The sequence below is a fragment of the Hyperoodon ampullatus genome (genome assembly GCF_949752795.1).
Source record: "Hyperoodon ampullatus genome assembly, chromosome: 3".
Lineage (NCBI taxonomy): Eukaryota > Metazoa > Chordata > Mammalia > Artiodactyla > Ziphiidae > Hyperoodon > Hyperoodon ampullatus.
Genome location: NC_136916.1, coordinates 112,891,691 through 112,909,636, shown reverse-complemented (window position 1 = coordinate 112,909,636; position 17,946 = coordinate 112,891,691). Strand labels below are relative to the sequence as shown.

Here is a 17,946-nt window from a genome sequence, read left to right as displayed (position 1 = left end):
CTCTTTTCAACAGACTCACCTACTTCAGTCCTGTCTTTGACACATAAACCAGATCTAAAGGCACATATATGAATTATGCCATTATTTCTAAAATTTTGCTCAGAAAAATCACTATTATAAGACATGGTCTTTATTTTCATAGGACAAAATAAATTTCAAAATCTCTAGGCTTTATTCTACTTATGAAATCATTAAGAATTGGTATCCAGAAACCTTTGACTTGTTTTAATTGCTCATTTAAGGTACATCACCAATTGTATCATTTACCCTAGGTAGACACAACCTATTGAGATCTACATGGTTTAAATACTTCTCAGTAAAAAGAATATGTATTGAGCCTATCATTCTGAGCAGAAATATTCTCTATTGCTAAGACATTTACATATCTATGTACATATATGTATATTCATATGTAAGTAGATATACATGTATAAAATTTGCTATCTATAATGTTGTTTCTAGAGAGCATTTTCGGTGAATATGTTTTCTGAGTAAGACTCTTTCTGCCTTTATTTGAAAATGCATTTACTTACTATGTATGGCATCTGAATAAACTACTACTGATAGACGCTGCATTTATAATAACTAACATTTATCGAGTGCTTACTATTTGCCAGGTACTGTGCTAAGCACTTTTGCATGTTTCTTTGTGTTGACTTCACGACAGCCCTGTGAGATGGGGTTAGTGTTATCTCCATATAACAAATGAGGAAACTGAGACACAGAGAGGTTAAATAAATTGCCCAAGGTCACACAGCTAGTAAGTCATGGATCTAGGACTCAAACTGAGACAGTTTGACTCCAGAGCCTCCATTTTAACCAGTATGCTACAGTGCTTATATGGATTTGTATAAACTTCTACTTAGAGATTCATAAAACATTATAATATAGTTCCATGAGCACATATATATATAAGCTGCAAATAAATTCTTTCTCAGTTGTATCTCTTTTGTCTCTCAAAACTGTTTTACTCATATAAATTTCATGTCTTCTAACATTGTCAGGAGGCTTTTGCTTGGATTTGTTTATGAATATTGCCTAATAAGTACATGTATTACTCCTTAAGCAGTTTCTAAGTTGTATAATAAAAAATATGTGCTAGGATAGTTGAAGTTTCTGTGTATTTAATAAATTGTGTCCAGCCCATTAGTGGGCTGGACACAATCAGGAGGGGTCCAGTGAATATCTATTAGACGTATTGAATGCCACCAAGAATTTCAGCTCTTTTACTTCCCAAATGGTGTTTTTCAGGTGAACCTTTGTAGTCCCTATTTGTTACTGAGACGAGCAGTACTGGCTTGTTTACGTCAGCTTGTTCAGAGAGAAGCAGCTGAAGTTTCAGAACATGCTGTTATGCTTGCTAAGGATAGCAGAGAAGAGTTGACTCCAGGTAATTCTTTTTATCAGTATTATCTCCAGCTCAGAAGATTGTTTTAATCTTAAATCTTCCATATAAATATGAGTTTTTAAAACGAAATTTAAAAGTTAGTATATAATATCTTAAACCTGCTACAAGTGATAATTGCTAACAATGATTATCATTCCACCCAGTGATGTTACTGGTTTAGAGTAATGGTTCTCAATCTTAGGCCCCCTACAGCAGCGACATCCACCTCACCTTGGAACTTGTTAGAAATGCACATTATTGGGCCCCATTCCAAATCTGCTAAGCCAGAAATCTGGCAGTAGAGCCCAGCAATCTCTTACTTATTTTTCTACAATAATGTTAATGGTACTGAAGTTTGAGAGCCATTGGTTTCAAACAGGTTTTTTCACAGTAATGGATTGAAATTGGATTTAGTGCTGAAGTCATTTTATCATATATGCCTTTCTTCCCCCTAAATCTCATTCAATAAAATTTCTCATAGATGAATCTGCTTCAAGTTAAAGGATTTTTATACCCTTTCTATATTTTAGAGCTGAATTAAAGGATTTCTTGGCCAGTAAGATTTGTTTTAAGTGTGTCTCTTCATTTTAAAATTATGTGAATAACTCAAACATGCATATAAATTCAAACAGCCTATAAAAATAGTAATGATAATATCTTACACTTTAAAAGTATATAGTTTGCCAAGTGCTGTCACACTTTTAGAAGGTCTCAGACTTCATAAAGCTTTCCAATATCTAAAGCTCTCAGATCTATAATGTATTTTACTGTCATGCTGTGCTCTTTAAATTAGTTTTATTATTATATTAAAACCTTTGCTCTGACTTGAGTTTATCAGCATTGCTGAACTGTTACAGTAGTCATCAGACAGGTTGCAGAACATGGTTAATACATGGTTAATGCAGGACATGGTGTGGTATTCTCCCCAAAGTGACCTTTAACTTATATTCACAACTGGAATTATCTGTATTTGTTGCTTTAGGATTTTATTATGTAACTATACTGGTACATAATTATTGAATTAGCTGTGTGATTAAAATTATAGTAAAGGGGCTTCCCTGGTGGCGCAGTGGTTAAGAACCTGCCTGCCAATGCAGGGGACACAGGTTTGAGCCCTGGTCCAGGAAGATCCCACATGCTGTGGAGCAGCTAAGCCCATGAGCCACAACTACTGAGCCTGCGCTCTAGAGCCCAAGAGCCACAACTCCTGAGCCCGCATGTCACAATTACTGAGGCCCACATTGCAGAGCCCGTGCTCCGCAGCAAGAGAAGCCACCGCAACTAGAGAAAGCCCATGCTCAGCAATGAAGACCCAACACAGCCAAAAATAAAATTTAAAAAAAAATTTATAGTAAAGAACTCATTACATAATTCCTTTTTTAAAGTTTTGTAATTTTTCAAACCCATGGAAAAGTTGAAAGAAATGTGCAGTGAACACATAAATTCACCTACTATCTTTATGATACTCATTTTATATATCTCTCAGTATATATACACACACACACAAACCTTGTGCCAAACCATCTGAAAGCAGGTTGCAGGAATCATGATGGTTCACCCCTAAATACTTATTTGCATTTTTCAAGGACATTCTCCTACATGACCACATGTTATTTCCATACCTAGTAAAATCAACATTAATTTAGTAGCTTCATAGAATGTACAGTCCTCACACAAATTTCCCATTATAAAAAAAAAAAAAAAAGTCCTTTATAAACTCTTTCCTACCCCTCTCACCCCCATCCAAATTTATGATCCAGTCATGACTCACACATTACATTGGGCTGTTCTGACTTTCAGACTCCTAATCAGAAACATTCCTACCTCCTCCTTCTGATCTTTAAAAGATAACTCCTCTTTTAAAATAGTAGCATAATCTTTAGAACTAAATGCTTTCATAATTGCCAAATGAGTTAAATCTTCAAGAGAAAATGTATATGTTCTTTTGACATTTTCAGAATTAGAGGAAATAAATACTAGATCAAGGTTTTTATTTCTTTTTTGAGATGATTTATTACTTTGCAGTGAGAATATTGTGTAGTAATTTATATTAATTCAATAGTCTTCTTTAGAACCACTGTAGTTTAGTTGCAGTAATTAAACACTGTTCTCCATACAATAGTTGTTTTCTGTCTGAGTTTTACCCTCATGTTAATAAATGTAAAGCTTTTGTACCAGAATAAGTAAAACTTAATTATGATTATTTATTTGAATTAACTTTAAAGAGAAGATAAAATAATCATACCAAGAAACATTGTATAAATTTTTATAAGTATTGAATGCTAATTGGGTTTAAATGTTTACCTAATTTAAGGAAAACATATTAGTTAACTCTTAATAAAGATTTATCTTTCAATGACATTGCATAAAAAATAACTTTGCAGTGTTGTGAATAATTACCAAACTTGAATTGTGAACTAAAATAGACCTCAGTAGGTTGAGGTGCAATATTTGGACTAGTTCTTTAGAATATATTTGCATGTAATTGAATAACTACTGAATGTGTGTGCTTCTCATATGGCAGTTTTGTTTTCTGTATTACTTAGATCATCGATTTTCTTCTTGTCAGATGCTAACATCAGAGAAGTGGGCCTTGAAGGGGCCTTATTGACCTTACTTGACAAAGAGACAGATGGGAGATTATGCCATGATATCAAAGAGACATTAAACCATATGCTCACATCTATGGCAGTGGATAAACTCTCCTTTTGGTTAAAGCTTTGTAAAGATGTACTTGCTGCATCAGCTGGTAAGTAGTGGTGATTACCAGCCAACATAATAAAATTAAAAGTAAAAGCATTATCTAAAATTGTTTTCTAGTGACAATTTATCAGTCTGGATATTTGGGTTATAATTGCTTGTTGTTTTCTTTAATGGAGATTCTAATGCTAGTGTTTAAGTCCAACACTTAAAAAAGCCTACTTTGTTTTTCTCTTATAATTGTCTTATATGACTTTCCTGTGAAAAACAAACTAAAAATTAGAATTGTTATTTATGCTATAAAAGGGATGACCTAACTTACAGCACCCCCATCATTTATTTTCATACATATGAGAAATATTTGAGGTGTTGCCTCAAATCAACTTAATAGAAAACTCACCAAGAGTTATGACATTTTGAGCAAGCCAGTTTCTCTGCTCTTAATAATGTTGATTTAAAATATAGTGTTATTTCTCTATTGTCTTTGTTAGTACAAGATAATTATTAGTGAGAAAGTGTGTTAGAGTCTTTAAAATTTATATCCTAGACTAAGAAAACAAATGAGGAAAAAAGAGGATAGAAACCAATTCTGTTCCAGGTATTGTACATATTTTATATGATTTAATCCTTTAACCATCCTATGAGTAGGCAGTATTATTCCATTTTACATGAGAGAAAACAAGACTTGGAAAGGTTAAGTAATTTTCCCAAAGACACACACAGATGTATTCAAACCTTAGCCTACATGACTTTAAAATCTTAATTAACTTTTCATAATATTTCAGTAGCTCTCAACTCAGTTACTTAAGCCTTATAATTTAATGTAGCTTTGGTCTCTGAGTTAAGTTATGTGAAAGGAAGAAAGGTACCATAAAATTTCTGGCATTTTTTTAATATTCTTCTCTGCCAACCTCTGTTCTTGTTGGTGCTCTTCCAGTGATTTATACCTGCTCTTTCAACCATTATGCTCTACATGTTTTCCTTCTTTAATGTTCTCCTCTATCCCTACTACTTAAGAACTTAGAAGGACTTCTTTAAAAGACAAAAATATATGTGCATAGATAGGTTGATAGGTTGATACTTTTCTGGTATCTTACCTGTCTTTTTAAAAATTTTTAATAGCTCAACTTTATTTCACCATTTATTCTTTATCCTTTGTAGTTGCCTCTATCCCTTCTTATTAGGAAAACACATTTCAGTCTCTGTTTACCTCTCAGTTTTAAGACAGGAGTTCGCCTTAACTTTATTTGGAACATCATTGCTATCTATTGTATCACACTCAAAGAATGTTGACATACAAGATAATTTAAGAAAAACAAGTTGGTTTGTTTTATAGCATAAGTTCCAATTTAAGTCGAGTTAAACAGAGTTAATAAGTTAGCAGTTAGTATAGTATTAAGGGGAAATAATTTACTACTTAATGGCTCTGGCCATCAGGACAATTTGAGACTGTAATTACAGCAATGGGTCTGTCCTGAGAAAAACATTTTTGGACATTTTTAGTGGGTTCAGGAACCTTAAATTCATTCAAGACCCCAGTGTTAAAACAACATCTCTAGTTCTGTCCACCACACTCCCTACTAGGGAATTCTGAGCTTCCTTAAGTATATCCGTCTACATACAGGGGACTGATAATTATTCTAGTATCATGTTCAGTTTTCACTTTAAATATAATTTAACAACTTTGTCATTTTTTAAGAATAGTTTTTTTAGCATTTCTTTAGATACCACTGTTATTAGTAGTCATTTTGATCAACAGTAATTCTAGTCTGTACTTGAAGTCATTGTGTCCCTTTATAAATATATCTTCCAACTGATGGTGATTGTGTGTATTCTCCCTTGATAAAAGATTTTACAACTGTAACTTGTGTGGATACAATGCAAGAAGAGGAAGGAGATAAGGTGGATGATGCTTCAGTTCTGACCATCAGAAATGATGGCAGACCTCATCCTTCTACCAATCCGCGATGGGCTACAAGAGTCTTTGCTGCTGAATGTGTCTGCAGGATAATTAACCAGTGTGAGAATGCACACAGTGCACATTTTGACATCGCTTTAGCACAAGAAATGAAAAAAAGGGATTCAAGAAGTAAGTGGCATAATAATGAAAAGACCAAATGATATACATTGAAATGCTGTCTGCCTATAGTATATTTTTAATGTTCAAATACGTTTTTAATGATTAAACTTCTTAAATTCGCATTCACTTTTGTTTAGTGGACATATGTGATATATTAAGTTTATAGAGAAGAGTCATGTTCTTGGAAAGTAGTATGTACATTAGCTAGTTGCCAAATTTTCTAAATTTTATTTTCTGAATTGTAACTTAGAGCAGTTTTGCTCATAGATTATTTTGGTTTCAAGGATATTACCTAGAAAACATTTAAGTTTATCTCAATGTAAAGTAAACCGAGTTGTAAGACCATTTTGACCTTTTATTCAGTTTTATTATTTTTACCTAAATGCGTGTGGGTTATGGTTTAATGTCTAATTTTTTAAAATCACTTAAGCACATATGTTGAAAGGCTCAATGCTCATGTCTCAGTGCCTTGGAAATATTCTTTACCTGACAAAAGAATCATAAGGCAAGATGTTGTTATGGTCAGTCTGAGAGTATGAATTGGGTATTTCTATTTTAATTGTTTTTCAAGCAAGCATTTATTGAGTCTCTTATTTGTGATGAGCACTGTTCTGATATAGGTGCTTACTGACTCCTGCGCTCCCAATTAAAACTGTAATTGGCACTAAGATGAGTTGGTTTCTTCAGTGTGACCTATAACTAGTATACTTCTTTGAATTAGTCTCACATATTTTTTAGGTAAAGGTTAGTTGTACCTGTAAACATTTTATTGTTGGAACAGTGTTAAATGATTGTCTTATGTCTCTCCCCAGTAGAATTATTATACCAAAGAATATGTTGTAATGATAATATAAATTATCATTTATAATTTCACAGCTAGAAATATTTTTATGCTCCCATCATTTGTGTGTGTGGCAGGACATGCAAAAAAGTAAGGTAATGTAGTCCATATAAAGAACCACATAAAACTTTTTTTAAAGGGACATTAAGTCTTTTAGCCTCAACTTGATGTAAAGAGGATGATTAAATTACTGCCTAATTCATCAAAACCCAGTCTCCTAAGTACCTTCTAATGTACTTTTATCAGAAAGTCTGAACAAAATTTTTATTGAAGGTACTATTAGTACTCTTTTAAAGGATGCTAATTCTGCCTTTGTTTTTGAATAGCTGCATAATTACTTGCTTTGGGATAGTTGTTTGTATGTGAGTATTTGCACTGGTGCAGTAAAGCCAGCTTTAAAGTCTGTATTTAACAAACAGTAAAATGTAAATCAAATCAAAAGTACTTAAAAGAAAGTCTAGGTTGTGAAATTAAAAGGAGGAAAAATTATCACAACATAAATCTTAGTTCCAGCGTATTCTTTTTCTTAATATTTTTTTTAATATTGCAGATGACTTTTTGGTGCTACATCTTGCTGACTTAATTCGCATGGCTTTTATGGCTGCCACAGATCACAGTGATCAGCTCCGTCTTTCTGGCCTTGAAACACTGTTAGTTGTTATTCGGCGATTTGCAACTATTCCAGAACCAGAGTTTCCAGGTCATGTGATTCTGGAACAGTATCAAGCCAATGTAAGCTCTTTCTACTAGAGAATTTTATCATTATTAAAAGTCTGTGAAACTAACTGGCATGTCACCTTTTAATAAGTAAATGAGTATGTATCTCTGCTAATATATCACCAGTATAATCAGTATATGTTTAAAGAAGAAATCTTCATGTAAAAGCAAAATAATACATAAAACAGGTCTTTTATAACACTAAAGATTAATTTTCATAATTAAAACCTTTTTGGTAATTTTGGGGGAATAAAGGGCTTTTTTTTAAATTGACATTCGTTTACTAAGTTAATCTTTAACAGTAACCCTGTGGGATAGGTATTGTTCTTTTTTTAATTTTTTTTTTTTTTTTTTGGCTGCGTTGGGTCTTATTGCTGTGCGCAGGCTTTCTCTGGTTGTTGTGAGCGGGGGCTACTCTTTGTTGCAGTGCACAGGCTTCTCACTGCAGTGGCTTCTCTTGTTGCGGAGCACGGGCTCTAGGCACACAGGCTTCAGTAGTTTCAGCACGCCGGCCCTAGAGCGTGCGGGCTTCATTAGTTGTGGTGCATGGGCTCTAGAGCACAGGCTCAATAGTTGTGGCACACAGGCTTAGTTGCTCCACGGCATGTGGGATCTTCCTGGACCAGGGCTCGAACCTGTGTTCCCTGCATTGGCAGGTGGATTCTTAACCAATGTGCCACCAGGGAAGTCCAAAGGGCTTTGATAATGAAATTCTTTACAAAATATCCAAGTAAGCTAAGATAACACCAAATCATTAATAAACATTCCATTTAGGCTACATGCCGGTTTCATCTTCAAATTATTACTCCTAGTCTAGATATAACCTCCTTTTTTTCCCCTAGACTTGGAAAAGAATTCAGGTTTCTATTACTGGTTTTGTAAGCTTTTTAACTGGTGTTTTTTTGACTGGTGCATTGAGCAGCCTAGGAGGAACAAGGAAGATAACAAAATCATCACATATTATATCACACACATCACATGTAATCCTTCAGTAGCATTCATCCAAGGATACCTCTCATGATTCAAAGGCAGCTTCTGATGGCTGGCATTTAGGGAATCCAGAGTAGTTCACCAGTTGGTTAGCAGCCTCCATCATATCTTCCCAGCAGGTAATGCCAATGTATGTTTAGGGAAAGAGCAAAAGGAAGGGACAGGAGTTAGATAACAACTAATCACATTAGACTAAAATATTATAATTCAACTTACTTAAGGGGAATTCTGTTATATTTTTAATGCTCTTAAAATTGCAAATGATAGAAATAAAATTACCACTCACTTAAGCAGAAAAGGAAAATTGTTTTCAGGAACCTTAGTTGGCTCTGCTTTCTTCTGCACTGGCTTTATTCTCAAGTTTGCCCTCTCCACATGGTATCAAGATGGCTCTCTTAGCATCCAGAGTCTGAGAGCGCTTCTATCCTAGTACTCCTAGCAGGTGTCCTCAGGAGAGCTTTCATTATTCCCAGTGTGGGTCCCTGGAGCCAGACAGTGCTCACAACTCCATAGCAACAACATGGGCTGAGAGTTGTGGAGAGAGAAAGTTCCCCAAAGGAAAACTTGGATGCACTTAGCTAAAAACAGGAAGATATGCTGGGCAGGCAAAAACAAAAGGTGTTCATAATACCTATTATAAATAACTAATTTTTTAAAAAACTAATTTTAAAATAACATTAAAAAGAGAAAAAGTTTGTGCTATCTTACTTTTTGATCCTTGAATGAGCCTGTAATTTCTTGCCAGGTAGGAGCGGCACTTAGACCAGCCTTCACCTCAGAGACGCCACCTGATGTCACTGCCAAAGCATGTCAGGTAAATGGTTAAAAAGACAAATTTTAAGAAAAACCCTCTCTTAGGAAGCAGCTCTCCAGTTAGTATTTGATACCAAGGTTCTATGTTATAGTTGTCTAACCATTAATCTCAGTTGCCCCTTTTCCATTACTTTTTAAGTTTAGAGAACTTTTTCTTTCTCTTAACTGCATGGTAATCCAATATATGGGTATGTCACCAGCTCCCTAGTGATGGAAATATGGGGTTTTTTGTCTTTTGCTATTATGGATACTGCTGCAGTGAATGACCTTCTTTCTGCATAGGTCATTTCACTGGGTCTAAGCATATCTGTGAGATAAATTCCCTAAAATTGAATTGCTGGGTTAAAGAGTATATTATAGGAGTTTACCAATTTAAACTCCTACCAGCACTGTATGCAAGTGCCTATTTCCCCAAAGTCTCAGCAGCATTGTGAGTTGTCAAACTTAGATTTTTGTGTATATGATGGAGTAAAAAGGGTATCTCAGGATAGTTTAGATTTGTATTTCAAGTGAGGTTGAGCTTTTTTTCATAAGCTGAGAGCCATATAATATACAGTTTTAAATAGTTGCTTTTCTTGGTGTGGTTGTCAGACATTCAATATCCAGACCTGAATGGCCTGAAATAATTAAAAGCAGAACTGATGTGAATTAAATTAATTATAATTTTACTCAGTATTTTCAAATTTCTAAATTCATTTGTATTTAGGAAATGTTTGAGAGCCTTCAGATATTCATAGAAGTGTGTTAACTGTTGTCCTGAGTCTAATTTATCATCGTTTTATTATATGTGTTCTCGCTGTAAGCCACTTGAAATCTTTTGTGAAATGAGATGCAAACTAAATAAATATGATAAAAGAAAAATAAATTTTCTGTAGTAAAAGAGAAATATGGTGACACCCAGGAAAACCTTTATAGATAACCTCTGATAATTGAATAAACTTTTTGAATTGGAGAACTATTAATGATGTCTTGTTTTTAAAATTAAAAATATCTTCAAAAGAATCAAAATCTTCATTGAGGTTTAAATGGTAGGTAATTTATCTTTCAAGAAAGATAAAATAATCATGCAATTAATCGCTGTTTTTAAAATAATAAGATGAAATAGTCAAGATTGCAGATATAATTCAAATGTTCATCCAAACATTTATGAAAGTGATGCCTTTCATGGCTTAATTTCATTGTGTTAATAACATCTGAAACTCTGATTTGTATACTTATTAGCATAGTTTCCTTTCTTCAACCTTAAGACTTCATTCCCTTTTGAAATGCTGGCTTTGACCATCATTATCACCAGTATCCCTTGGGTTTCTTGATAGCAAGATGATTTCAATGACCAGATTCCTGAGATATGGGTGAGCTTTGCTGAACTCGCAATGGGGGTGTTTACAATTTTTATAATTTTTAAATATAACCTTTGATTTTCTTAAAAAACTAGGTTTGCAGTGCCTGGATAGCAAGTGGAGTTGTAAGTGACCTTAATGATCTCCGAAGAGTTCATCAGTTGCTTGTTGCATCATTAACAAAAATTCAGGTTGGAAAAGAAGCTCTAAGTCACTTATATAATGAAAGTGCTTCTACCATGGAGATCTTAGCTGTGCTAAAAGCCTGGGCAGAGGTTAGTACTTCTCAATTTATGACTAGAATTTTGGAAGTTGTTAATAAACATCTTAGGCCATAAACTGAAGTTAGCTATTTAAAACACAAATAAGTCTATGTTTAAGGTTAACAGAAGACTTTCAACATGAGATGTATTTATATGCTAATTGATATTTTGGCCAAGGATTCTAAAGGGCCCTCTGTTGTCTGTTATCTGCTGCTTTAAGCAGGGGCAGTCATGAGAGACTTTAACAATAGCCAATGGAAATCAACTTTTATTGAAACCTGAATTATTGGAAATGTGGGTTTGCTCATATATTCTATCAACTCTATAACACATATGTTAATATTCTTTAGTGCTCTTTCATAAAGTGACTTGAATATTAAGTTGGTTTATTTCCTAAGATTAGAGAAATCTTAGAGGGAAGTGCTTAACTGTTCTTTATTTACTTTTCTAATCAGGAAGAAAGCTATATAGATGGAAATGTTTACACATATACAAAAGTGAATAGAATAGTACAATGAACTCATATATACCCATCATCCAGCTTCAGCAGTTACCAGACTTGGCCAGTCTTGGTTCATATATCACTTCAATGAACTATATAGTCTCAGATTGCAACTGAGAGAATGAACCAACATATAAGAAAGGGTTTCCTTCAGTGGGCTAATTAAAATCAGAAGATTGTAAAGTGTTTATTTTTGTCATTATTTAGTGTTGACAAATCTCAGGAAGTAGTTCTGCCTAGATTTAATAAGTTGGATCTAATGATCTTTAACAGTCAACTCTAAATGCTTTAAACATATGCTTTTAGTAGAGCAAACAGATTCTGTAATTTCTGTAACCTATTTTATAAATTACTCTGTGCTTATATAGTGTTCTTTGTAATAATTTGAAACTCTATACTCTTGCTTAAGCCATTACTTTCTCCTTTTCTCTCCTTAGTGAAAGCAATGACTAGCCAACAAGTTCCATGTAATTGAGGTCCATAATTATCTGAAATCCTTGGAGCCAGATATATTTGGGATTTAAAATTTGGATGCATATTTCATGTATTCATCTAGGATGTCTGGGACAATACCATAGAATCTGTAATCAAACACTTTAATATATCTGTGTGAAGTGTTTGAATATTCACACTGTATAAATAGCTTCACATAAAATTTTTTGTGTTTTGCCACCAGATTGATTTGTGCACAAACTTAGATTTTTCAGAGCTTTTTGGGTTTTGGAGTTATGGATAAAGAGATAATACACATTATGTACTATGTTGAATACTTTAACATTCTATGGTCCACGTTAAATCTATATAGTTAAACTTTTTATTGTGATTTAGTGGTAACATTGAAAGAAGATATTCAGCTTATTTCAATTCAGAGATGGCTGCCTGTAGCCATATTTTGAAATGGATTACAAGGCCATGTCTAGGCTTAGTGAAAAAGAGTGCTGTGATCATTTAATTATAGCTGTCATGGTTGTAAACTGCAAGGTGGCAGCATATTTGTCAAATGTTTATTATCCCTAATATATCTCACTGAAGATAATGCTTTTGGATCTTTCTACCCTAGTTTTGTGTGTGTGTGGTTACATATGTATACCTTCTTGGTATCACAATGCATTTTAAGTCCACGAGGCAGGCTCAAGGTAAGACTGCCTCTTCAGCAAGATAAAACTATTGTAACACCTTTTCAGTGGGTACAAGATTTTCCTATTTATCAAGTAACCTTTATACAGGTCTACATAATTGCTGTAGAAAGACATAAAAACCACAAACAACCTTTGAAGACTACCTGTTCAGAAGAGAGTGTCGGAAACGGGTCGATTTCATCAGAGGGGTTGCTTGACTTAGTCCACGCAGATCTTGGCACATTAAGTAGGCTCTGGCTTGCTGCACTTCAGGATTTTGCTCTCCTAACTCTGCCTTCAGAATTTGCCTCCCAGCTTCCTGTTGAAGGTAAGGGGGTAAAATATTTACATAATCCCTAGAATGACAGTCAATAACATGTATTTTCAAAATTTCTCCATTAGCAGGTAATGTTTATCTGAAACATTTTCCCAGAATAATTTTCATTCATAGAATAAGCACGGGAGACTTGCTTCAGGGTGGAGGCCCTGAAGTTGAATCTGTAAGTCATAAGGCATGCTCGTCTTACCTCACAAGACACTGCCAAATCACTCTCCAAAGTGGTTACAACAATGTATGTGCAACATACATTGCATACAAACAACATACATTACATACAAACAGCAACATGCTTCTGTTTTTCTACATCTTCCCATCATTATATGTTATCATTGTTAATAATTTTTGCCAATCTGATGAGTATGAAAGAGTTTCATTGGTTTATTTCCTTGATTGGGAATCTTTTTTCATCGGTTTCTGGGACGTTTAAGTTTCTTTTTCCATAAATCACTTAGTCATAATCTTTGCCCATTTTCTACTGAGTATTTGACATTTTCTTACTGACTTATTAATCCTTTACATATGTTTAATACTATTCCTTTGTGATTCCATATCTTGCAGGTATCTTCTCTCAGCCTGTAGTTTGCTCTTTCTTTTACCTTTTTAAAAGTAATATAATCAGTTGTTTATGGTTTTTGTATAGTGCCTGATACTTCTTTGTAACTTAAGGTCATAAAAAAATATAAGCTTGGGCCTCCCTGGTGGCGCAGTGGTTGAGAGTCCGCCTGCCGATGCAGGGGATACGGGTTCGTGCCCCGGTCTGGGAGGATCCCATATGCCGCGGAGCGGCTGGGCCCGTGAGCCATGGCTGCTGAGCCTGCGCATCCGGAGCCTGTGCTCCGCAACGGGAGAGGCCACAACAGTGAGAGGCCCGCATACCACAAAAAAAAAAAAAAAAAAAAAATATAAGCTTTACAGTTTTGCTTTTTACATTTTGGACTTTAGTCCAGCTAGAATTTATATTGTGTGTGTGGAATGAGGATAGGGATCAAATTTTATTTTTTAATTAAAAAATTTTTTTTAATTAATTTTTATTGGAGTATAGTTGCTTTACAATGTTGTATTAGTTTCTGCTGTACAGCAAAGTGAATCAGTTATACATATACATATATCTACTCTTTTTTAGATTCCCTTAGGGATCTAATTTTATAGTCAGTTATTAATATTGCATTTTATGGATTGGATATTTGGTAGCTGCTTTTAATCTTCATGTTATTCCAAAATGGCTATTATTTTTTTTACTCTTTGCTATGAATTTTAGGGTCAGCCTATCAAGTTCTGTTAGAATTTTAATTGGAATTATACACAAAGAGATATGTGGAGTGTTTATTGTACTTTGTACCTTTCAATAGCATTAAAAATGGAAACGAAATGGAAATAAACTGATTTATTGACATAATTTATCAGCAAATGTTAATGACACATAAAACATTAAAACGTAGTGTTGGGGGAAAGCAAGTTTAAAAAGGATACACACAGTATGAGGCTTTTAAGTAAACTCACACAAGAAATAACAGCATCTATTATTTATAAATACAAATGTCTAGAGTGAAAGTGTAAGACCATAATGAGAGTGATTCACAGTAACTTGAGGAAAGTGGTTACAAAAGGAAGGGCAAGAATTAGTGGTGTACAAAGTTTTAGGGGTTTTTTGTTTGTTTTTTAAGAAAGAGATTTAAGAAAGGCAAAATGTTAATGTCGGAGATAGGTAAATAGGTATCTGTTTTATACATGCATACACATACTCTGGTTTCTCTTCAGATCCTATAAATCTTTCACCTTCTAAACACGCATATACACATCACATATTTGTTTTTAAATATTTTGTGATTAAAAATTAAAAGTGGGGCTTCCCTGGTGGCGCAGTGGTTGAGAGTCCGCCTGACAATGCAGGGGACACGGGTTCGTGCCCCGGTCCAGGAAGATCCCACATGCCGCGGAGCGGCTAGGCCCGTGAGCCATGGCCACTGAGCCTGCACGTCCGGAGCCTGTGCTCCGCGATGGGAGAGGCCACAACAATGAGAGGCCTGCGTACCGCAAAAAAAAATAATAATAATAAAAAGTTAAGAATTAGCCTGCAAATTTCTTATAAAGTTGTAAGGATACATCAGCCCTGTGACCCAACTGTTGTATGCTCAGGAGAAATAAAATCATTGATAACAAAATATTGATAACATAGCAGCATGGATGAATCTCTGAAAACATTGTTGAGCAAAAACTTAGTCACAGGGACTTCCCCTGGTGATCCAGTGGTTAAGACTTCGCCTTCCAATGCAGGGTGTGCAGGTTTGATCCCTGGTTGGGGAGCTAAGATCCCACATGCATAGTAGCCAAAAAAAAACTGAAACATGATACAGAAGCAGTATTGTAACAAATTCAATAAAAACTTTTTTTAAACTTATATATTTATTTTTATTTATTTATTTGGCTGTGTTGCGTCTTGGTTGCTACGTGCGGGCTTTCTCTCGTTGCGGCGAGTGGGGGCTACTCTTCCTTGCGGTGTGTGGGTTTCTCATTGCAGTGGCTTCTCTTGTTTCGGAGCATGGGCTTTGGGCATGTGGGCTTCAGTAGTTGTGGCAAACAGGCTCATTAGTTGTGGTGCTTGGGCTTAGTTGCTCCACAACATGTGGGATCTTCCTGGACCAGGGCTCGAACCCATGTCCCCTGCATTGGCAGGCAGATTCTTAACCACCACGCCACCAGGGAAGTCCCCCCAAAAAACTTTTAAGATGGCCAACATTAAAAAAAGGGGGCTTCCCTGATGGCACAGTGGTTAAGAATCCGCCTGCTAATGCAGGGGACACAGGTTCGAGCCCCGGTCCGGGAAGATCCCACATGCCACGGAGGAACTAAGCCCGTGTGCCACAACTACTGAGGCTGCATTCTAGAGCCCGCGAGCCACAACTACTGAGCCCGCGTGCCTAGAGCCCATGCTCCGCAGCAAGAGAAGCCACCGCAGTGAGAAGCCCATGCACCGTAACGAAGAGCAGCCCCCACTCACCGGAACTAGAAAAAGCCCGTGCACAGCAACGAAGACCCAACGCAGCCAAAAATAAATAAGTAAAATAAATAAATTTATTTTTTAGAAAAACCTCAGTCACAAACAAGTGCATACTGGATATTTTTGCATTTCTGTGAAGTCCAAGCACAGGCAAAACGTCTGTGGTGATAAAAGTCAAAAAGTAGTTGCCGGGCTTCTCTGGTGGCACAGTGGTTAAGAATCTGCCTGCCAGTGCAGGGGACACGGGTTTGAGCCCTGGTCCGGGAAGATCCCACATGCCGAGGAGCAACTAATAAACCTATGCGCCACAACTACTGAGCACAGGCTCTAGAGCCCGCGAGCCACAACTGCTGAGCCCTCGTGCCACAACTACTGAAGCCCATGTGCCTAGAGCCCGTGCTCTGCAGCAAGAGAATCCACGGCAATGAGAAGCCCACACACTGCAATGAAAAGTAGCCCCCGCGCGCAGCAACGAAGACCCAACACAGCTAAAAAATAATAATAATAAAAAATAAATAGATAATTTTTAAAAAAAAGTAGTTGCCTTGAGGTGTAGGGGACTGACTGGAAAGGGTCACAAAGGAACTTTTGGGATGATGGAAATGGTCTATATCTTGTAACAGATAAAAGGGAAAATGTAGTGTGAGCTAATCTCTTCGTTTATTCCTCCTGAAACTGTTTGCTTTCCCTTTTTTGTAGGTGGTGCTTTCTACACAGCAGAGACTAGTGAAAATGCAAAATTGCATTATTACAACTCCTGGGCGTTTATCCTCCATGCTACAGCACTGTGGCTTACAAGCACAGGCTTTGTTGCTGCTGACCCAGATGAGGGAGCATCTAATCTCTCAAGGCCTGTAACACCAACTTCCATGTGTCAGGGGTCATCATCTGGGGCTCCAGTAAAGTCCCCTGAGGATGTCTACACTGAGAGATTCCATCTTATTTTAGGTCAGTAAAAGACCTTACTAGCTTCTGACCCTACAGAGTTTTTCTTGAATTGTGCCCCCTGCCTATCAGCTCTTCGTGGCTATTGCTTCATTCTTTACTAGGCATTAGTGATAGCCTTGATGTATACAAGTGAGTGAGCTTGTATACGTCTTATAAAATTGCAAATTTCATTATATTAAGTCTAGAATGCCATTACAGGCTGGCTTTAGCATCGAGTTGAACGTATGTAAAATTTTCAAAAGAAGCCTAGTTCTTTTTTTTTTTTTTTTTGCGGTACACGGGCCTCTCACTGCTGTGGCCTCTCCCGCTGCGGAGCACAGGCTCTGGACGCGCAGGTTCAGCAGCCATGGCTCACGGGCCCAGCCGCTCCGCGGCATGTGGCATCTTCCTGGACCGGGGCACGAACCCGTGTCCCCTGCATCGGCAGGCGGACTCTCAACCGCTGCGCCACCAGGGAAGCCCTGGAACTTCATTTTTAAAGTGAAGTATCTTTCTAGGTACAGTGAGTTTCTAGAATAAATGTTTTTCATACTTGTTCTGAGAAAGCAAGTTATTAGATCATTACCTATAAATAAGTTATTTATTTAAATGACATGTGAGAGTTATAAAGGCAAGTGATTAAATTAAGTAAGGTTTATGGTTCATAGAGCTTCTGTTACTCCTTACCAGGCCAAACATGACTGGATTTCTTATATCCTTGGGTATGTTAAAATTTTGTTTTCGCTTGCCTTGAGATGAGAGCTTTCTAAAAACAAACTTTTAGGACTTCCCTGGTGGTCCAGTGGCTAAGACTCTGTGCTCCCAATGCAGGAGGGTACTCCCAATGCAGGGGGCCCGGGTCCAGTCCCTAGTTCGGTCAGGGAACTAGGTCCCACGTGCCGCAACTAAGAGTTTGCATGCAGCAATGAA

The 17,946-nt window shown here is 36.2% G+C and overlaps 1 protein-coding gene across 2 annotated transcripts in view; it reads left to right on the top strand.

Annotated features, from left to right (window-relative positions):
• Window positions 1-17,946, top strand: part of HEATR5A (HEAT repeat containing 5A) — a gene marked incomplete at both ends in the record, with an annotated part of 101,240 nt that overhangs the window by 70,978 nt on the left and 12,316 nt on the right. For both annotated transcript variants that reach the window (XM_079698964.1, XM_079698963.1), the window contains 8 exons: window positions 1,252-1,390; window positions 3,957-4,136; window positions 5,937-6,176; window positions 7,559-7,740; window positions 9,461-9,529; window positions 10,964-11,143; window positions 12,860-13,079; window positions 16,789-17,037. In XM_079698964.1, coding sequence (XP_079555090.1) covers window positions 1,252-1,390; window positions 3,957-4,136; window positions 5,937-6,176; window positions 7,559-7,740; window positions 9,461-9,529; window positions 10,964-11,143; window positions 12,860-13,079; window positions 16,789-17,037 — 1,459 coding nt within the window. The remainder of the gene's footprint in view (window positions 1-1,251; window positions 1,391-3,956; window positions 4,137-5,936; window positions 6,177-7,558; window positions 7,741-9,460; window positions 9,530-10,963; window positions 11,144-12,859; window positions 13,080-16,788; window positions 17,038-17,946) is intronic.